General features: G+C 37.2%; 1 protein-coding gene across 3 annotated transcripts in view; it reads right to left on the bottom strand.

Annotated features, from left to right (window-relative positions):
• BANK1 (B cell scaffold protein with ankyrin repeats 1) overlaps positions 1–23,169 on the bottom strand; it is a 376,364-nt gene that overhangs the window by 273,891 nt on the left and 79,304 nt on the right. For all 3 annotated transcript variants that reach the window (XM_049885624.1, XM_049885623.1, XM_049885625.1), the window contains 2 exons: positions 14,462–14,616; positions 899–1,037 (listed from right to left, as the gene is read on the bottom strand). In XM_049885624.1, the coding sequence (XP_049741581.1) occupies positions 899–1,037; positions 14,462–14,616 (294 nt within the window). The remainder of the gene's footprint in view (positions 1–898; positions 1,038–14,461; positions 14,617–23,169) is intronic.

Consider the following 23,169-nt stretch of genomic DNA (forward strand, 5'->3'; position numbering starts at 1 on the left):
CCAGGAAGGGGACATATGCTTTGCATAACACAATAGGAAAGGTTTGTAAATGCTCTGTCAATGGAACTTGGGATGCATTTGACATACTCCCTAATTTTAAGCATTTTAACTAAATTTTCAAATTCACGATAAGACAAGTTGTCTTTTTACTTTAAAATATTTTTATAAAGTTTTAAAAGATAGTTTTATTAGTTGATTATAAAAGCTCATCTTAAATTCAAAAACCAAGTAGCCTTACAATTATATTAAAACATTTGGAAATTAACATTTTACATTTTTATTTTAGTCCAATAATTGTGGCAAGTGTGGATATTCCATCTGGAATTTAAAATCTGCTATAATTTACCATGTTTCAAGCAAAGCTGGATAATAAAATGAATAGCTTCATAAATGAAGTAAGGAAAAGAGATGAAGATTGTACATAGAAATGGTACCAAGATGATAAAATAGTGAAAAAGAATGATTTCCAGGATAACCAAAAATGTACTCAGAGGCATGGCAAAAAAAAAAAAAAGAAAGAAAACAAGAAAAGGAAAAAAGAAATTTTAAGAGTAAAAATTTAAACACCTCCTAATCCTAATGTTACAATAAAGCCAATAATTTTAGGTCCATATTTATTAGCCAATGTATATTAAAATGCTCATTGCTGACATATTTAAAAACATGTTACTGGCTATCATTTCACCACATGGTATCCAACCTAATTTCTCATAACTTACACAGTCTTACTTATGTGAACCCAGATTAATAATAACAACCTTGTGTATGACAAAACTAAACACAGGAAACACCTGCAGAACAATATTAGTTTCTGTAGGGAAGTGAAATCATTTATCATAAATTTATTGAAAAGAACTCAGGATGGTGATTTATATTTTTAATGCATAAAAATTCTTACCTAAAGCTTTCATACACCAGACTGTCTTATTCCAAAGGGCTGGCCGTGTTCTAATGCACTTATTATTTGATGTAAATTCAGCCTCCACAGTGTCACCAATTACTCCATCTCTCAAAATAATGAATATTTCACCAGGATTCTATAAGATTAAAAAATGTAACCCAATTAAGCATTTGAAAAAGTTTACATAAGCCATAGAACTCATTACATTTATTAATAATAAAGGTCACACATGATTATTGAAAAAAGTCTTCTACTGTGTTTGTATTTTCCACTATATACTGAAACGAGATATGCCAATGTAATTCTCACTACATGATAAATGTATCAATTTAGTGTTTATTGGATACTCAATCCCCCCACCCCCTGCCCACCGCCCCAATACTGTAGTTTGCCACTGCCCCCGTCTCTATGCTTTGGGATTGTATTACAAGTTAAAAAAAAAAAAAAGTATTAATAGTCTCATTTTATAGCAGACAAGCTCAAGTATATTTCATTAGAAATAAAAGTAATAGGTTCTGAGAAAAAAAGTTGTCAGTAGGCAGGAAAATAACATTTTTCAGCAACTTTAAGAAACTAAAATTGCAAAGGTATTTTTTGAGTGAAATCTAAATGACATGTCTCTCAATAAAGGGGAAAGAGTGCACTATCAGATGTTTCTGGGAATTATCTGGTGAAAATACTTACTCTAGAGTGTTGACATGGAACAGCAAAACCTAGAACAGGTCACCCTAACTAGTACGGTACTAAAGGTGCCGGGAGATTCCATTTGCCCTCATGGGCAACAATGCATACTAGAGTTCCCAGGGATGAATGATGGCTCCTGGGTCAAGAATTTCTTTCCCATTAAAGGTTGGAAAGGGCTGTGATCAGGTGTTCCCTAAATTAGGTTACCACAGTGATCAGAAGAGGAATAAGGGTTCAGAGCTGTTATCAAATCATATATAAGTCAACACTGGCATGGCTCATATAGAACTCAGATAATATTTCACTGAAAATCTTAAGATAAACTGTAACCAAGAGTATGCAGTTATTTTCACATTCTTTTACCACGTTTTGTAAAGGAGCTTATTTGGAGGTTTCTTTCTGAATACACAGCACACATTAGTGCCAGTCAAGTCATTCTTATCACTTACGTTCAGAATTTTATAATTTAAAGGAAAAAAAAAAATGCAGAAAAAAACCTTGCAATCCAAGCATTGGATGCTAAGTGGTTCTCCATGACCTAATACTATAGGACACTAAATGATTATAATTCCTATCCTCAATATTTTAGACCTGAGGAAGAAAAGAAATAGTTTGGTCTTAATGTTTGCTATTAAAAATGTTGATGTAAAATTATTTTACATTTAATGGTTTTATCCCTTTTGTTTTCAATTCAACATGGCATTGAGCAATGGCCAACTTTAAAAACCAAGTTTTAAACACCATAATTTAATTCAGTCTTACAAAATTTCTACTTTTTTTACATATTGCTTCTCTTTAATAAATACGATCTCATCTTCCTTTTATCCTGTGTTTTGTTTTTTTTGGTATTTTTCTTCCTCTTACGTGTTCTCCAGGCCATTTAGAATTCAAGAAATTGATCTTACAATACCTAGAATTAGTGCCAAATGCAGATAGACAAATTGTTTTCGGTTTCTCACTTAAACTTAACCAAGGCAGCAAATATCTCTGGTAATGCTGGGTAAGTGGTTCTTGATTTGATACATCATTTATTAAATCGATCTATTCTCAGAACCTATGTGGTAAAAACTTTATTATTTGCTCAGTATGTGCTTTGAAATTTTGTATATTTTTAAGATACATTTTAAGTAACATTTTTGCTTTTCGACACTTTAAAGAAGTCTTTTTCAGCATACATGAACACATACATGATGGATTATAAAATAATTGTAGTTACAGCAGCTGCTTTGACTGCTATCTATTGCTCCAAAGTCAATAGCCCATTCCCTTTGTGTGCAGAAGCAACTTTTGGACCAGCCCCACAAGAAAGTGGCAGAACAAGCTTGGAGAAGATGGAAAGTATGCATTATTTTTATCTTCCCATGAAAAGTCAGCAGTAAGGAGAAAAGCTTAGATCTGCACTTACATGAGGAAGGCTTAGTCACAAAGCTACTCAAACGGGAATGATCCCTGGTAAAGATGGAATCAGAATCCTTGAGCAGGTGGTACCACAACTCGAAGAAAATATTGGCAAAGTTGTTTAAAGGGTTTGGGATGGTTTAGTCTGTTTCTGAAACAAACCTAAATCCTCACATGTAAATTCTTGCTCTAAATGGAACAAGCACTGGATGAGGGGGTAACAAGAAAGGAATTTAGTTTTGAATCTGTTATTTCCTAGCAGTACATTCTAATATAAGCTACTTTACTTAAAATCTTCTATTTGCTCACCTGTTATATTCAGATTAAAACATCCAGCCAGTGAGTTTTTTTTTTTAATGAGGCAATGTTTATAAAAGCATCGCGAAAACTGTACAAAAAACACTTTTGTTGTTATTTATTAATACCTGTTAAGAAATATTTATATGAGTGACTTGTTTATAGTTCTGTATCATTAGCCCAGTGCCCTGTATATGAGTCAAAGAAATGCTGTATTGCTAAAACACATACACTGTTGTTAGTTACCACAGAGTCAGTTCCGACTTAAAGCGACCCTATGTTCAACAGAACAAAACACTGCCTGGTCCTGTGCCATCCTCATAATAATTGGTTTGCTTAAGCCCATTGTTGCAACCACTGTGTCAACCCATCTCACTGGGGTCTTCCCCTTTTTTGCTGACCCTCTACCGTACGAAGCATGAGGTCTTTCTCAAGGGATTTGTCCCTCCTGATAACATGTCCAAAGTATATGAAACAAAGTCTCGCCATCCTTATTTCCAAGGAGCACTCTGGCTGTACCTCTTCCAAGACAGACATACTTGTCCTTTTGCCAGTCCATGGTATATTTAATATTTTTCACCGACATCATGAATTCTTCTTCAGTCTTCCGTATTCATTGTCCAGCTTTCACACGCATGCGAGGCGACTGAAAATACCATGGCTTGGGTCAGGTGTGCCTTAGTCCTCAAAGTGACATTTTTGCTTTTCGACACTTTAAAGAAGTCTTTTTCAGCATACATGAACATATACATGATGGATTATAAATAGATAATTATTATATATGCAAAAAGATTTTCCTCACAAGTAGTGTGATTCACTAAAAAAAGGACTAGTTATCAAATCAGAACACTGGTAATTACACCATTTATTTCTTTATTTATGTTACCCAAAATAAAAAAAGAAAAGAAAATCCTTATAACTGGACCATTTATCAGTATCATGATAAATGGCAAAGAAATTGAACTTGTCAAGAATTTTTTTCTTCTTGGATCAACAATCAATGCCCATGGAAGCAACAGCCAAGAAATCAGATGACATATTGCATTGCACAAATCTTCTGCAAAAGACCTCTTTAAAATGTTAAAAAGCAAAGATGTCATTTTGATGACTAAGGTGCACCTGACCCAAGCCATTTTATTTTCAATCGCCTCATACGCATGCTAAAGATGGACAATGAAAAAAACAAAGACCAAAGAAGTATTGACACATTTGAATTGTGGTGTTGGTGAAGAATATTGAATATACCATGAACTGCTTGAAGTACAAAACCAATCTGTCTTGGAAGAATTACAGCCAGAATGCTCCTTAGAAGCAAGGATGGCAAAACTTTGTCTCACATACTTTGGACAGGTCGTCCGGGGGGACCAATTGCTGGAGAAAGACATGCTTTGTAAAGTTTAAACAATCAGCAAAAAAGAGGAAGATTCTCAACAAGATGTACTGACGCAGTGGCTGCAACAATGGACTCAAACAGCTATGATTATGAGGATGGCACAGGACTGAGTAATGTTTTATTCTGTCATGCATGGGGTTGCTATGAGTTGGAGCCAACGACACATCACCTAGCAACAACAAAAACAGAAAATAAAGTGAGAACATAACTTCTCCCTTTTCTTTCTGCCTCCTCCATGTAGGTGTGGCCCCCTATCTCAGGGTAATAGAGTCAATTCACGGAACTCCTGGGGGCTATAATTCAATTTTGCACCAAGTCCTATTTCCAAGTCCTTTTCTTTAATCTTTCTAGAACTTGGTTTACTAATCTATAAAACTAGAGGACTGAACAAGTTTAGCTTTAAGGTCTCTTACAATTCAAATATGAGTTTTTTAAAATTACCTCAATGATTTTAAAGAATTTTTGAAAAACAGCTAGATACGAGTATCTGTGAAGGGTCTGAAGTGACTAAAGGTTATAAATCTAAAACTTTCAAGATTTATTTAAGGCGGAAAAGCTTAATCTGTGTACATGAGGTGAAAAGGGTTATTGAAAGTCTCTTCTTGGAAAAACTCCAGGAAAAATATGGATAAGAATATCGGAGTTAATATAGAGAAACGGAAGGAGCAAATATTTACTGAACATCTATTTTACTCTAGTAATTACAGTAAGAACTTTATATATAAAGATATTTCCTTTAAACCTGACCAAAACACACACACACCCCAAACCAAAATGGAGAAAATGATTATTTTTCTTATTTATGAATGGGGCAAGGAATATACAGGGTGCATTTTGAAGATTAATCAAGAATATCTAACTTAAAAATCTTCATTTTTCTTTACATCATGCTGTTTTGTTCTTCAAAATAACTAAAATAAAATATTTTTTTATAATTATTTTAGATATCACCTTTCAAAGTTTTTTTCAAAGTCAAACTAAATTTTAGTCCCACACAAAATAAACAGGGACCTCATTAATATACTCTTACAAAGTCCTATTTATCTACAAGTCATTAATTTCAAAATTCTCTGATTTAAACACTATCTCCCTAAGCATGAATCATCCATAAAAAAATAAACAAACCCATGTCTTTAACGTTCTGTAACAAAAAATTTCTACCAAAGCCATGTTGATGTTACAAAATCATTTCAGCAGACACACAGATCCACTTCAGGAGTTTTCCACCAGAGCCTAATGCTCCCAAATATTTTTCTAGAGGTTATTCTGAACTAAATTTCACCTCACCAGTTAAATCTCACATGGAGAAAGTATGCCATCAAAAGGGAACTACCACTGTTACATGTATCACTCACGGTCCACACACCTAATGTGTCAGAAATGCTTTCTTTTTTCTTCTCTGTACCTCCTGAATGCACTGCTTGCTCTCAGACTGCAAGGTAAAGAATGTGAGCCCCTTCTCTTTGACATCTTTAGCCTCCTCCTCACTGAACCTCACTCCAGCTTAGTTCTTTTACTCCTCTTATCTGTTACCTTTCTTGGCATCTTTAAGAGCCACATAATGATGTCCCATTTCACTGGGACTCTGACCCCCAAGATCCTCCACTTAACATTCTTCAGAGTTCTTTACCCTGCTTACATCGCTCCTTGTTTAACTTTGGGCTATTCCCTTGCACCATCACTCATCTGTCAGTTTGTCATACCGTGGTGGCTAGAGTATGCCTACATTGCTGGAGGCTATGCCACTGGTATTTCAAATACCAACAAAGTCACCCATACTGGACAGGTTTCAGAGGAACTTCAAGACTAAGATGAACTAGGAAGAAAGGCTTGGTAGTCTACTTATGAAAATTAGCCAATGAAAACCTTATGGAACACAAAATAATATTTTTTGACGTAATGCTAGAAGATGAGTTGCCTAGGTTGGAAGGCACTCAAAATACACAGTTGCTGCAACAATGGCCTCGAGCATACCAACAATCATAAAAATGGCACAGTCCCAAGCAATGTCTCATTCTGTTGTACTTGGGGTCACCATGAGTTGTAGCTGACTCAACATTAGCTAACAATAACAACAAACTCCATAAGCTAACTCTCCCAATATTTTATTCACCCAGCTAACTCATTCTCATTCATGAGTGCTCATGCAGGCTGCCTCTTATGCAGCAGAGTCCCTTTTTAATAGAGGGCAGGACTTCACCTTCCAACCATTTTCAGAGAAAAGATCTAAATAAAAGACAAGAATACTGACCAGCCCAAATGAGACACTCTTACCTTCGTTTGTACACAGGGCCAGCTTCATGGACATATCACCTGTGCAGTCACACAGGTCCCTGTGCTTAGAAGGGCTTAGTGCTTGTTTTAATGTTCTGCTGTTGCTGCTTTAAAATTGTTAATTTTTGAACAAGGGGCCCTACATTTCCACTCCACTCTGAGTCCTGCAAATCATGTAGCCGGTCCTGTTGGTGCATAATGTTGGCAAGCCATTTGTCTCCTTTTCTTTCTCCGTTCTCTGCATTTATCCTTTCCATCAAGGCCCAGCTCAGGTTTCACCAGCTCCAAAAGATCCTCCCACGAGCTTCAGCCCACAAGAAAATTTTACAACATCCACAGAAATTCTATAGCATTTTACATCTGTACCACTCATTTTTTTTTTTTTAAGTCATGCCCCCTACTCTTACGGAGCTTTTTATGTCTATATCTTGTCTTCCCAGGTAGCCTTTTGACATCACAAAACCAAAAAAACCCAAACCCACTGCCGTCGAGTCGATTCCGACTCATAGCGACCCTATAAGACAGAGTAGAACCGCCCCCGTAGAGTTTCCAAAGAGCACCTGGTGGATTTGAACTGCCGACCTCTTGGTTAGCAGCTGTAGCACTTAACCACTACACCACCAGGGTTTCCACAAAGGCGGTTTTATTTCCTCATACCATCGTTGCATCTTGCAAGTACTCTGTACATCAAAGGCATTCTGTATATATGGATTTTAAATTAAGATGGAATAAGTATTTAACAAATATCACTTTTATCTAATTGAGCATTCTCAGTTCTCCTCCTTAACTCCCTTAAGACTCATTGCTTCCCTACTCACTATACCTCCATGCAGTAATTGGCCTGCTCCAGGCCCACAGTTGTCCAACCCTGTTCTTAAATATTTGGGTAAATTTAATTTAATGAAAGAAATGTTAGGACACTCAAATGGCCATACATTTAGTTTTATCAGTTATAAAGCTGTTATTTTGCTCTCAACCTTTCTGACCTCTCTTTTAATCTCTTATTTGGTTCTGAGCATTCAGGGAGAAAAAAAATGGGGGGTATGATTGATTATGACTTCCAAACTCTGAAGTTTTGTTGTATTGGTGGCAAACTTTGAGATCTAAACAAAATGGTTGAAATTTGATCTATATATAATATGAATATCGAGCTTTATGATTCTGTCAGGGTGGGTGTCTTTAGGTTTTCATGATTTAGGAAGCACAGGTGACAGGATTCTGATCCTACTGAATCATATCAGCTTACTATGGCTTTTGTACACAGACGAATGGCTCTCTTCATATACTCATGACTTCTTTAATAGCCACTAGCTTAACAAACACAGTGGCATGGGCCTTAGTAAGCCAGAACTTTGCAGGTTCCTGCAGCTGACATTGATCTGATTCACGACACTGGAACAAGAATTAGGTTATGGCAATGGTTCTCAACCTTGGTTGCTAATTTACACCTTCAGAATCAACAGAGAAACTGTTAAAATGCTCAGGTTATAACTCACTGCCCAGACTGTAACCCAGAACAATTATATCTTAATCTCTGGGGTAGGATATATTAAAAAAAAACCAAACCCACTGCCATCGAGTCAATTTCAACTCACAGCTACCCTATAGAACAGGGTAGGGTTTCCAAGGAGTAGCTGGTGGGTTTGAACTGCCAGCCTTTTGGTTAGCAGCTGATCTCTTAACCGTTGTGCCACCAGGGCTCCAGGAGTAGGATATAGGTATCTCTATTTTTTAAAACTCCTCCAGTCGTCTCTACAGGCAGCTAAGATTGAGAATCACTTGGTTAAAACGAAAGGATGTCTTTTTGTCATCATTAAACCTCATCGCAAAAGAGGCAACACTTCAAATATAGACATTTTAGGCATTGATGCCCACACTAATTTTTTGCTGACGTTACTGTGCTTTTCAATTAAATCACAGGATCTTACTTTAAGTGAAAGTTGGTATCAGAAGTAAGCCGGCAGTGCTATGTTAGCTTCTGTATATTGTTTTGAACTATACTCAGGGTCAAGGAACGAACAGGTAAGGAGGTAATCTCTGAGATTTTTGTGGTTTGCTCACGGGCCTTTAAGAGTCACACTCTTTCACGTAAGCTGAAAATCTCTCTGCTCTGTGCTTGGAGACTCACATTATGGTTCCAGCCACAGAGCTGTTGAAGTTCTTTACTAGAGAATATGTCATATTCTAGGATTCAGATAAAAGAAATTATTCAATAAAATAATATAGATGAATTGCTGCTAATGACTTTTTGTTGTTGTGTGCCATCAAGTTGATTCCAGCTTATAGGACAGAGTAGAATTGCCCCATAGAGTTTCTGAGGCTGTAGTCTTTATGGGAGCAGATCACCAGGTCATTTCTCCCATGTAGCCGCTGGTGGGTTTGAACTGTTGACCTTTTGGTTAGCAGCAGAGTGCTTAAATATTGTGCCACCAGAGTTCTTTAAAGGGCTTTTTTTGATTGTACCATGACTTCAGGAATTAAATTTGCTCAAAACTTCAGTAGGTAACCAGACTGATTTAAAAATATATTTCAGTCTTATCATCAGAAAGGGAGCAGTAGGAGAATAAAATAGAAATAAAGCTTATATGTTGACTATATTAACGGGAAGTAAGGGATTTTCTTGGAAGAAAAGCTAAGATTGTAGTGGACAGATTCTACCAAAAGTAAGAAAAAAATGATATATTGAAGACCTGCCTACACAAGTATAACAAGATAAAGGAAATAAACCCACTCTTAACTGCTCTCCGGGATGATGCTATTGGCAAAGAAATAATACAGAAGCCATTGCAAAGTCTTTGACTGGGGTCGACAGAGATAACAGGAGAAGTGAGACATCAGAAATCAAACTGCAGTCATTTGAGGAAAACATTTAGTGGCTCCCTCTTAAAGCTTCAGATAAGGTCCATAAAAAGAGCAACTGAGAATTGCCCCTTAAAGATTAGATGGCTCTAGCAAGTGATTACCAAACAACCGGGCATCTTTCAGAGAAGCCTCTGAAGGGGAGCACTGAATCACTGATGCTATTATAAGGTGAGTTTGAAGGTGATTTATTCATTGTAAGGGCAAGTGCAGTATTTATTTCCTATATTCTGAGGCAAAATTTAACTTTAGCACTATTGATATTTTTAGACCAGATTAGTCTTAGTTGTGGGGGCTATCCTGTGCATTGTCGGATGTTTATTAGCACCCCTGATTTCTACCCACTAGATACCAGGAGCTGCAGCTGCTAACTAAAAGGTCAGCGGTTCGAATTCCCCAGGTGCTCTTTCGAAACCCTGTGGGGCCGTTCTACTCTACTCTATAGGACCACTATGAGTCAGAATCGACTCGAAGGCAGTAGGGTTTTTTTTAAGATACCAGTAGCAACACTCAAGTTATGACAAACAAAAAAGTCTGCAGATTTTGCCACATAACCTCTAATTGAGAACCACTACTGTGAGGGAACATGTCTGAGAAATGTATGGAATTAGGACTTTACAGTTATGCACAGACAAGAGGAGTTACTGAATAAAAGAACAGGCCCACTTCTGGTTTAGGGCTTATTTCAATGGGAGAATACTTCCCACGTGGATTTTTCACCAGGGACATAAAACTGGGTAAGATTCATTTGAACAACGACCTAGAACTCACTGGCTTCATATTTCTTATAACAGATTACCCTACAAGACAATATCTAGAGGAATATACTAACAAAACAAATGTCTTGGCCCACAAACAAACAAGCAAAAATTGTTAGTATTAAAATAGAGCAAAAAGTGTTAATACTACAAAAGGCAAAGGAAAAGGGCCAAATTAAGAAACAGATTTTAACTTAAAACTCATCTAGGTGTTTTTGAAAGAGACAGGGAGTAAGTTACAGAAATAGAACAAGGAAGGCATTTATTCACTACCTAAATGAAAAAAAAAAAAGATGTTGAAGAAAGAAAACACATTCTGCTGTTTTTAAAGTGGTCTGAGAATTTCAGGGCATGGTTAATCTAAACTCTGTGGAGAAGTATAGTTCTGGGAATGATAATAAGGCAGAGAGAGGGACCCTCCCAGGCCCCTAGGGTCACAAGCGTCAGCAGCATCACCCACTGCCTCAGTTAAGCAATCTACTGAAGCTCATTCTTCAGGTGAAATGGATGAGGGAATACGGAACATGTCCCTGGTAGGCAGAGCCATCAGACCAAGTATTTCCACAGAAAGAAGCAACAGCAGTAGGGATTCAAACTCCCTTTGTATCAGACAGAAGGAAGATTATGCCACTATATACAACTCAGTCAATTCTGTCCTAGCACGTCAGAAACACAAACACTACAGAGGGAAATGGAATTTAATTGGTTTTGAAGATGCTGGGTGTTAAAGAGGTGCATCTCAAATAAGACCTGGTGATTGACAGTAATCATCTCAAAAATTTCTAGATTGTATAAGATAGCAGGTATTACAGATTGAATTGTGTCCTCCAAAAAGATACGTGGAAGTCCTAAACCATGGTGCCTATGAACGTGACCAGTTTGGAAATAGGGTCTCTGAAGATGTTATTAGTTAACATGAGCTTTTTTATACCAGAGTAAGGTGAATCTTAATGAATCCTAGTGATGGCTCTTATAAAAGAGGAGCAGAGACACAGAGAGACAGAAAGAGAAGGATAGTTATGTAATGACAAAGTTATGCTGCAGCTGCAAGCCACAAAACACCTAGGGCTACCAGAAGCTGTGAGAGACAAAAAAGGATCTTCCTCTAGAGGCTTTGGAGAGAACATGGCTCTATAGACACCCTGAATTCAGACTACTAGCCTCCAGAACTGTGCGACCATAAATCTTTGTTCTTATAAGCCACTCACCCTGTGATGTTTTGTTATGGCAGCTCTAAGAAACTAATACAGCACCAATGCCTCAAATACCTCTTCCTTGGAGTGAGGTCAGTGTAATTCTTAGGTGGTCTGTTCTCACACTTGAAGTAAACACACTGCCATAATTAACTATCAGTTAAAAAATTTCCTGAAAATGAGTTTAAGTTCAAAGTTTGTGCGTTCAGACAATTGGCATAGACTTAAACCAGCAAATCTGAAACACGATTTTCACTCGCTGCCTGATATTCCCTTGGTCTTTCCTATGATGTTTGGCAATTAGTAACATGTATTCAGGTATACTAAATTCTAGGTACTAAGAACACAGGATTTTGCCTGGGATAACTTAGGCCCTAGGGATTTGTTTATTTTGAATTTTTAGGATACAGGATTGCTATGAGTCGGAATCGACTTGATGGCAACAGGTTTTTTTTGCGGGGGGGGGGGGACTGGTGTTAAAATAATCTTGTATGATCTTTCAACTCAGGATTCTTTAAAAAGTGAGGCTCCCAGGAGAGAAGGTTCTCAAAGAATTACATACATATCAATAAAAGATAGCCCAGGACTCTTGTATTTAAAGAACCTCCACTCTAACCAGCCATCCAAATGAGATATCTCTGCCTGGACGTTTGAGTTTCAAACTTCAATTTTTCTCTGAATTTTATAATGGGAGGGCTTTATATTGTTCCAATTTCTCAGTGTTGCAGATATACTTTAAAGCAGCTATTTAGACTCATTGCTTAATGGCTGGTAAAATATTTTTAGCTCCTGTTTTTTTTTTTTTTCTTTCTGCTTTGATTTCATCTACTTGAGAATATTCTTATTTCTCTTCTATTACAGGTTTTTTCAGTTTCTTCCATTATTTCTGACTCAATAGGAGCTACTGGTTCTGATTGCTTAGGCTCATCTCTATCCCTCAAATTCCCGAGTCCTTTTTTTTAAATGGGTTGTAATTTTCCTTTGCCTGACAGTGAGTGTTGGTTCCCGCCAGCATGTACAGCTCAGGCTCCTGGGGTCTCTAAGATAGTGTCAAAGCAGTTTTTGTTCCTCTGGAACTGATGACAAAGTACCTTAAAATTGTGATTCTTCTGCTCAGCCATAGGGGCTGGGGAGTGAAGGAGTAAGGGAGTTAAACTTCACTCAGCTACACAGAATGTTCAGCTGCCCCCAGGACAGCTGGTGTTAGGGGATCCAGGGACACCCACAAGGGCCATGCAGCAAGTGACAAGTGCAGCTCTGGTCACTGGGTCACCTAAATCCACTGGCTTTTACCAGAAGAACCCTTTCCTGCATCTCGCATCAAGCTCCCCCTGTCCAAGGGCACCAAAAACATTGGGGCCCAACATATTTTTATTGTCAGAGATTTCATAGCCAGATTCGAATCAAGCTCCACCAATAGGGTTACTTTAGTGGTTCATTCCAAAAAAACAACTTAGGTAGAGGTGTCAGGAGCACATATTCATATAGCCATCCTCCCAGAAATTTCCCCTTTCTTCTAATTATACTGTTATTCCCTAAAGGACCAGTTCTTCTACCTCTTATGATATTTCCACTTATAATGTAGGCTCTCATTGTTGTTGTTAGGTGCCATTGAGTCTGTTCCAACTCATAGTGACCCTGTGTACAACAGAAGGAAACACTGCCTGGTCCTGCACCATCCTTACAATTGTTGTTACGCTTGAGCCCACTGTTGCAGCCATTGCATCAATCTGTCTTGTTGAGGGACTTCCTCTTTCTTGCTGATCCTCTACTTTACCAAGTATGATGCCCTCCAGGGACTGGTCCCTCCTGATAACGTGCCCAATGTAGGCTCTTAGTACATGTCTTATAATCTCATGTTTACATATACATGTCTCATATATTTATAATTGAAAAAGTAGTGGCCCTAAAAATAAGTGTTTTCAAAATCTATGTAAGTGTATATTTTGCTTTGTGAAAATAAATTCCTTGATCTGTTTAATATGACTCCAGCTTTCTTCTAAGTAGCTTCATACATATACAGCAATCATATACCTATTTGCAAAGTGTCAAGCAATATTTGCTAAAAGTAAGCCCTCATATATTTTCTAATATTCAATTATTTGACAAACATGTACTAAATGCCTACTAATTGCCAGATATCGTTCTAGGTTCTGTGGCCACAGCAGTGAACAAAGTAGACAAAAATGTCAAATGTTATGCATTGAATTATGTCTCCAAAAAAAGACATGTTGAAGTCTTAACTCCTGTAGCTATGAGTGTGACTTTGTTTGGAAATAGCGTCTTTGAAAATGCATTAACACAAGCTCATACTGGAGTAGGGTGGGCCCTAATCTGGTACAACTGGTGTCATTATAAAAGAGGAGAAGATACAAAGAGGCAGAGGAAGGATGCCATGTGACACTGTAGCTGCAAGCCAAGGAACACCTGAAGCCACCAAAAACTCAGAGAGAGGCATGGAATATACTCTCCTCCCAAAGCCCCAAAAGGAATCAATACAGCCAAATACCCCGACCTCATACTCCAAGACTCTAGAACTGTCAGACAATAAATTTCTATTCTTACAAGCCACCCAGTTTATGGTGTTTTGTTATGGCAGCCCTAAGAAGCTGATACATCAACTATGTTGGAGCTTACATCCTAGTGAAATGCAATATTTATTAAAACATTAGGGCCACTTAAATTACAAGGTATGTTTACTGACCTCACATGAAATTTCAGAGGGAAGCACCATCGCCAGTGGTATGCTGCTCCTTGAAGCTTCTGATAATTCTTCAATTTCCTTTCTGTCACTTATTTTGACAGAATGTTCCCCTCTTAGGTCTGTTGGAACATTGACTTCAAAGTAGTCCTCAGAACCTAGAGAAAATTTCATGATTTTACGTTATAATATAGCTAAAGCTGTTAATTTGTTGTACGTCCATTGTTATAAGACTAATCACTGGGCAATCAATTTAATTAATATACTAGATAACCAAACTGAGTTTAAGATAAATAATGAACAAATATTAACAATTAAAGGAATGATTTACAATTTAACTAGTATTATCAACTTTATGATTAAACAAAATCAACTATGTAATATGTTCACCGACTCGATGGCATTGGGTTTTTTTTTGGACTAGTTAAATGTTTTCCAAAGAAAAAATAATTGACCCACCCTTTATATTTTCTATTATCATTAAAACCATGCATCTGAAAAACACGAAACAATCTCCTTCAACGGTGCCTCTTAAAGAAAGTGATTTTATTTTAAATCAGAACAATTATTTACCCTTCACATGTATTTCTAATTTTTAAAAATAAAAGGCATAATTACAGGACAATCACTGAACTTCATTCCATGAAATCATAATAGTTTTCCTCAAAATGTTAACATGTCTGTGAAAAAAAAGTTTTAGTTCACATAAGTTGGAATTCTTTATGGAAGTATTACCAAGAACATTTAAATATGCTAATATGAATTTTGAATTCAAAGAAGAGGATAGATTATCTGATTTTTTTTTTTTAATTTTAGCATTTAGTAATTTAACATTGTTCTGTATTGTAAGAAGAAAAAAAAAGTTCTGTTAAGAGAGATGGATAAACATTATTACTCAATATTTCAAAGCCCAGTGTTTAATTAGGGCACAAAACCAATGTGGCTGACACCAAGGCTCTCACAAGTAGAAGATCACATTTGTAAACTCTTAGGCTTTATTCCTTGCCACTCAAAAAATATCCCTGAAGTCCCCAAAGAAGGAATTGAAAAAAGAATAGCAACCCCTAGCAGCTAGAAACTGGCCTAGCACTGTGAGTAGGTCTGGGTATTGCTTAGAGCTGGCCTGGTATTCCCAACTAGACCTTGGTGTTCTCCTATTCAATATAAACTATTTCACAGAATGTCAACATCAGACAAGGAAACTCTGGGACCGTAATAGATAAAGACAAAGATAAGACCACTCTGTGATCATGTCTGAATCTAGACAAAAACAGAACATTCCCCAAACAACAAAAATGATCAAACATCCCTACCCCGGCTAATATGACTGTTACTTCTTTATCAATTAGAGCTTTAGCTTCTTTTCATTTTCTCTCAATTTCTAGATAGGGTGACCAACTCATTCCAGTTTCCCTGAGAATCTCCTGGTTTCGGCACTGAAAGTCCAATGTCCCAAGAATCTCCTCCATCCCATGCAAATCAGATAGTTGGTCACCCTACTTGTAGATAAGAGTCAATACATCAAATCATAAAAATTAATCTTAATCCTGACAGCAAACAAAATATAGGAAAGCCCTACGTTTTTGAACCTCTCTCAAATCACTTAAGGGAGGCCAAAATTAAGAACCTCTCATAGTGTGTCTTCTCTTCATTGCAACAAACAATAAATCCAACTAGTTCCACTACAGGTATGTTCCTGGTGGTCTTTGGTTGAAGTGTAAGGGCAAAATAAAAAGAGTCAAAGGAATACAGCTGGCAGCAGCAAGAATTTTGGTCTCATTACATCCAAAAAAGCAAAATCACCAGTTTCAGATAGGCAACTGTATTGGCAAAGAAGAGTAACAAAAAGAGATGTCTTCAAGAGAGAAGATGTCTCCACATGGCATCTAAGGAAAATATTTTTTTCTCTCTCATGAAAGTTGCAGAATTAAGCCACAAAAGCACCTGAGATTTCAAAGATTTGTTCTTCCAGTACTAGTCTTGATTAAAATCAAAAACAGTCTTTAGTTTTCTAACAGTTTTAAGCACTTTTATAAGCAGTCTCTCTCCCCTTCTCTCTTTCACACGCAAACACCGACATCAAAACAGTGAAAGGTTGTACAGAAATGGCTAGACCATTTTGTGATTGATGAAAGAACAAGGAAACAGATTTTATTTAATACACATTAAAACAGAAAGGTGTAAGTTGTTTCACTGAAGTATCTAGGATTTTCTGATCATTCTTTTCTGATATTAGGTTAAGAACAGTCATTTCATTTATTCTGAGGGGATAATAATCATGGATGTACAAAAAGATTTATCTCAAGGAATGTTCACGGAAATATAGTTTATGATATACAGAAAATTGACAGCAATCTAAGCAATAAGGGACCAGACAAAAATATGCTATGTGATTAAAGATTTTGCCACTGATAAATATCAAAGAATATTTAACAAGGAACAAATTGATTACATAACTGGAAAAAAATTGAGTTATAAAATTGTTAATTTAGTCAATTCTCATACTGGTAAAATAAAAAAAAACATACACAGAACAATGTGGTAGGAATTCAAGAAATATCCTTCAATGAATAAGAATAGACTAGTCACAATTCTGTCAGTGATAGGATAATATCCATAAGCCTACAAGAAAGACCAGTTAATACTATTATTCAAATTTACCCACCAACCACTAAGGCTAAAGATGAAGAAATTAAAGATTTTTTTACCAACTACTGAAGCCTGAAATTGATCAAACATGCAATTGGTGCATTAATAATGACTGGCAACTGGAATACAAAAGTTGGAAATAAAGAAGAAGGACTGGCAGTTGGAAAATATGGACTTAGTGACAGAAACTTGACAGAATTTGGCAAGACCAAGGATTTTTCATTACAAATACCTTTTTTCAACAACATAAATGGCAACTATACACCTGGACCTTGCCAGATGGAATACACAGGAATCAGATCAACTACATCTGTGGAAAGAGACAATGGAAAAGCTCAATATCATCAGTCAGAACAAGGTCAGGGGCCAAGTACAGAACAGATCATCAATTGCTCATATGAAAGTTCAAGTTGAAGCTGAAGAAAACTAGAACAAGTCCATAAGATCCAAAATAAGACCTTGAGTATATCCCACCTGAATTTAGAGACTATCTCAAGAATAGATTTGATGTGTTGAACACTAATGACCAAAGACCAGATGAGTTGTGGAATAACATCAAGAACATCATGCATAAAGAAAGCGAGATGATATTAGAAAGACAGGAAAGAAATCAAAATGAATGTCAGGAGACTGAAAGTTGTGCTTGAATGTAGAGCAGCTAAAGCAAATGGAAGAAATGATGAAGTAAAAGAGCTGAACGGATTTCAAATGATGGCTCAAGAAGACAAAGGAAAGTATTATGACATGTGCAAAAACCTGGAGATAGAAAGCCAAAAGGGAAGAATTTGTGCAGCATTTCCCAAGTTGAAAGAACTGAAGAAAAAATTCAAGGCCTGAGTTGCAATATTGATAAATTCTACAGGGAAACTATTGATCGATGCAGGAAACCTCAAAAGAAGATGAAAGAGATACACAGACTAACTGAACAAAAAGGAATTGGTCGACATTCCACCGTTTCAGGAGGTAGCATATGATTAAGAACCAATGGTACTGAAGGAAGACATCCAAGCTGCACTGAAGGCATTGGCAAAAAACAAGGCTCCTGAAATTGATGGAATACCAATTGAGATGTTTCAACAAATGGATGCAGCCCTGAAAGTGCTCACTCATCTATGCCAAGAAATTTGGAGGACAGCTACCTGACCAATCAACTGGAAGAGATACATGTTTATGCCTATTCCATAAAAGGTGATCCAACAGAATGTGGAAATCATTGAACAATATCACTTATATTACAAGCAAGTAAAATTTTGCTGAAGATCATTCAAAAGTTGCAGCAGTACACGGGCAGGGAACTGCCAGAAATTCAAGCCAGATTCAGAAGAGGACCTGGAAGAAGGGATATCATTGTTGATGTCAGATGGATCCTGGCTGAAAGCAGAGAATACCAGAAAAATGTTTACCTGTGTTTCATTGACTATGCAAAGGCATTCAACTATGTGGACCATAACAAATTATGGATAACATTGTGAAGAATGGGAATTCCAGCACACCTACTTGTGCTCATGAGGATCCTGAACTTAGACCAAGAGGCAGTTGTTCAAACAGAACGAGGGGATACTGCATGCTTTAAAATCAGAAAAGGTGTGGATCAGGGTTGTATCCTTTTACCATACTTATTCAAAGTGTATGCTGGGCAAATAATCCCAGAAGCTGGACTATATGAAGAAAACATGGCATCAGGATTAGAGGAAGACTCGGTAACAACTTGCAATGTGCAGATGACACAACCTTGCTTGCTGAAAGTGAAGGGGACTTGAAGCACTTACTGATGAAGATCAAAGACCACACAGGCTTCAGTACAGATTACACCTCAACATAAAAAACCAAAAATCCTCAGAACTGGACCAATAAGCAACATCATGATAAATAGAGAAAAGACTGAAGTTGTCAAGGATTTCATTTTACCTGGATTCACAATCAACAGCCATGAATGCAGCAGGCAAGAAATCCAAAGATGCATTGCAATTGGCAAATCTGCTGCAAAAGATCTCTTTAAAATGTTAAAAAGCAAAGATGTCAGTTTAAGTAGTAAGGTGTGCCTGATCCAAGCCAAGGCGTTTTCAATTGCCTCATATGCATGTGAAAGCTGGACAATGAGAGTAAGGAAGACCTAAGAGGAACTGATGCCTTTGAATTATGGTGTTGACAAAGAATATTGAACATAATATGGACTGCCAAAAGAATGAACAAGCCTGTCTTGGAAGAAGTACAGCCAGAGTGCTCATTAGAAGCAGGGATGGTGAGACTTTGTCTCACATACTTTGGACATGTTTTCAGGAGGACCAGTCCCTGGAGAAAGACATCATGCTTGGTAAAGTAGAGGGTCAGCGAAAGAGACGAAGATCTTCAACGAGACGGATTGACACAGCGGCTACAACAATGGGCACAAGCATAACAACTATTGTGAGGATGGCACGAGACTGAGCAGTGCTTCGTTCTGTTGTACATAGGGTCACTGTGAGCCAAATCTGACTCAGTGGCACTTAACAACAACAACAGTCATACATACTCTAAAACTAACAACAGTTGGTATCTCTGGCTTTTGGGTTTATGGATGATTTTATTACACAGGTGCACAAACACATGCACACACAGAGACATAATCATATAGATTAACATCTTAATTAATTTTTTTAATATATATATAACATACATATTTTGATTTTTGTACTAAGAAAATATATTTATTTTACAGATTAAACTCTATACATTTATTTCAAGTAGAGGAAGAATTGATCAAGACTGCATATTGGGCGCATATATCTATTAATCTTCTCTGAATCATGTAAATAAAATAACAGGAAATACTGTTTTCAAAATAGTAAATGCATTAGAGCAATAGAAAGTGAAAAATGATACAATTACATGAGAACAAGTTCTGAGGAGATCCTCAAAGATACAAGTTAATCTAGAATTAGATGAACAGATAAACCAGAGAAGAAAAACACACTCAAAACATGTTTGGTAAAAGATTATGAAATATAAGATTAGTTTTCTAATACAAGGCTGTAAAGAAAATACAAATTCAAAAATTCAAAGATGAGAAGGTGGTCCCTGGAGAAAAATAATGGTAATAAATTAAAACCTCATCTGGAACAACTGAGATAACTGGGACTTTCCCAGCTGCTACTTACACTGCGCAAAAGGGGATGGCAGTATTTGCCCCAAGAATAAATCTCTAGAATTTTTCTAAACAAAATGAGCTAAAGCTGGGACTGGGTAAGCAACACAGTGGGAAAAAAAACAACTAAACCCATTGCCATCAGGTTGATTCCGACCCATAGCTACCCTACAGGACAGAGTAGAACTGCCCCACAGGGTTTCCGAGAAGCATCTGGTTGACTCGAACTGCCATATTTCTCAATCTTCCCAAACAGCAGAGAAAGGAAAAAAAGGATAACAGCTGGCTTCAGCATTTTCCTCCAGTGAGCATGGTTGTCTACTGGGCAGATGTTTTGACCAGGAGACTCACAGAAGGAACAGCACCTATTAACTGTCAGTAACTCTCAAAACAAATACAAAACTGACTCATGAGATGTATTACACTCTTGAAAATAACCTGTCACATGAAAAAGAGGCACCAAACTCAACAAAGATAAAAACTTAACATTGAAAAAAAAAAATCTATTTAGTTAAGCTTCTCAGAAAAACTTGGTAGGCTTTTATTATATTTCTAAAAAGGAACAGATTGCTAGAGGAAAGTAGAGAAGAGGGGCAAAACTGAAGCTGAAGCTACCTGCACAGGTTTACTGCCTAACCCACACGTTCATTGCGTGTTACTGTCGTTGGTTGACTTCGAGTTGGCTCTGACTGTGCTATCTTCACAGTGTTTGCTAGCCTGGAGTCCATTGTTTTGGTCACTGCGTATTTTGAGTGACTTACAATCTAGGGCGTTCATCTTCTTCACTATGGGATAATATTCTGTTATAAACTATGGGTTTGCATTGGCTAATTTTTTGAAGAAGATCGCCAGGTCTTCCTTCCTATTCTGTCTTAGTCTGTGAGTTCCGCTGAAACCTATCTAGAATGGGTGACCCTGCTAGCATTTGAAATACTAGTGGCATAGCTTCCAGTATCACAGCAATATGCAAACTACCACAGCATGACAAACTTACAGACAGGGATTGGCATCCATGTACAGTGAGTGACTAAAAGATGTGGGAGATGAAAATCTCCCTAGCTCTGACACAGAAGCCTCCAATTTTCTTCCAGTCTTCATTAGAAATAGTGTCATTTTCTTTGTGTATCATGACATAAAAATGGTTAGGAAATACCACTCCACAATATAATGTAAATGAAATAAACTTACCCCAAATCGCTCCTACAGTAAGGTGATCTAAGCAACTCAAAAAAATAACATCTGGAATAAAGGTGACTCTCCCCTTTTAAAACGAATATATTAGAGTAAAAGAAAAATAGATACCCTAAGCCAACTTAATTTTGTGAAATTTTACTAACGATCTGCAAAATTACACTGTAAACTTCTATAAAATAGTAAAGCATTCAAAAATAATTTTTTCCTTTATAAATAAAGTTGCAAAACCTGGTATGTTGTTGTTGTTAGGGACCATCAAGTTGGTGTTGACTGATAGCGGCTCTACGTACAACAGAACGAAACACTGCCCTTCCTGTACCATCCTCACAATCGTTATTATGCTTGAGCCTATCGTTGTAGCCACTGTGTCAATCCGTCTCATTGAGGATCTTCGTCTCTTTCGCTGACCCTCTACTTTACCAAGCATGATGTCTTTCTCCAGGGACTGGTCCTCCTGAAAACATGTCCAAAGTATGTGAGACAAAGTCTCACCATCCCTGCTTCTAATGAGCACTCTGGCTGTACTTCTTCCAAGACAGGCTTGTTCATTCTTTTGGCAGTCCATGTTATGTTCAATATTCTTTGTCAACACCATAATTCAAAGGCATCAGTTCTTCTCTGGGCTTCCTTATTCATTGTCCAGCTTTCACATGCATACGAGGTGATTGAAAACACCATGGCTTGGGTCAGACCCAGCTTACTCCTTAAAGTGACATCGTTTTTTTGTTTTTTTTTAACACTTTAAAGAGATCTTTTGCAGCAGATTTGCCAATTGCAATGCATCCTTGGATTTCTTGACTGCTGCTTCTATGGGCATTGACTGTGGATCCAAGTAAAATGACATCTTTCACAACTTCAATTTTTACTGTTTATCATGATGTTGCTTATTGGTCCGGTTCCGAGGACTTTTGTTTTCTTTATGTTGAGGTTAATCCATACTGAAGCCTGTGGTCTTTGATCTTCATCAATAAGTGCTTCAAGTCCTCTTCACTTTCAGCAAGCCAGGTTGCGTCATCTGCACATTGCAAGTTGTTAATGAGTCTCCCTCCAATCCTGATGCCACTTTCTTCTTCATATAGTCCAGTTTCTTGGATTATTTGCTCAGCATACAGATTGAAGTATGGTGAAATGATACAACCCCGACGCACACCTTTCCTGATTTTAAACCACACAGTTTCCCATTGTTCTGTTTAAATGACTGCTTCTTGGTCTAGGTACAGGTTCCTCATGATCACCAGTAAGTGTTCTGGAATTCCAGTTCTTACCAAAGTAATCCATAATTTGTTATAATTATGGATGCATTTGCATAGTCAATAAAATACAGGTAAACATCTTTCTGGTATTCTCTGCTTTCAGCCAAGATTCATCTGACATCAACTATGATATGCCTCGTTCCATGTCCTCTTCTGAGTCCTCCTTGGACTTCCGGCAGTTCCTTGTGTATGTGTTGCTACAGTCACTTTTGAATGATCTTCAGCAAAATTTTACTTGTGTGTGATATTAATGATATTGTTCAATAATTTCCACATTCTGCTGGATCACCTTTTTTTGGAATGGGCACAAATATGGATCTCTTCCAGTCAGTTGGCCCGGTAGCTGTCTTCCAAACTTTTTGGCATAGACAAGTAAGCACTTCCAGTGCTGCATCAGTTTGTTGAAACATCACAATTGGTATTCCATCCATTTCTGGAGCCTTGCTTTTTGCCAATGCCTTAAGTGCAGTTTGGACCTCTTCCTTCAGTAC

This window comes from Elephas maximus, chromosome 5, assembly GCF_024166365.1.
Source record: "Elephas maximus indicus isolate mEleMax1 chromosome 5, mEleMax1 primary haplotype, whole genome shotgun sequence".
NCBI lineage: Eukaryota > Metazoa > Chordata > Mammalia > Proboscidea > Elephantidae > Elephas > Elephas maximus.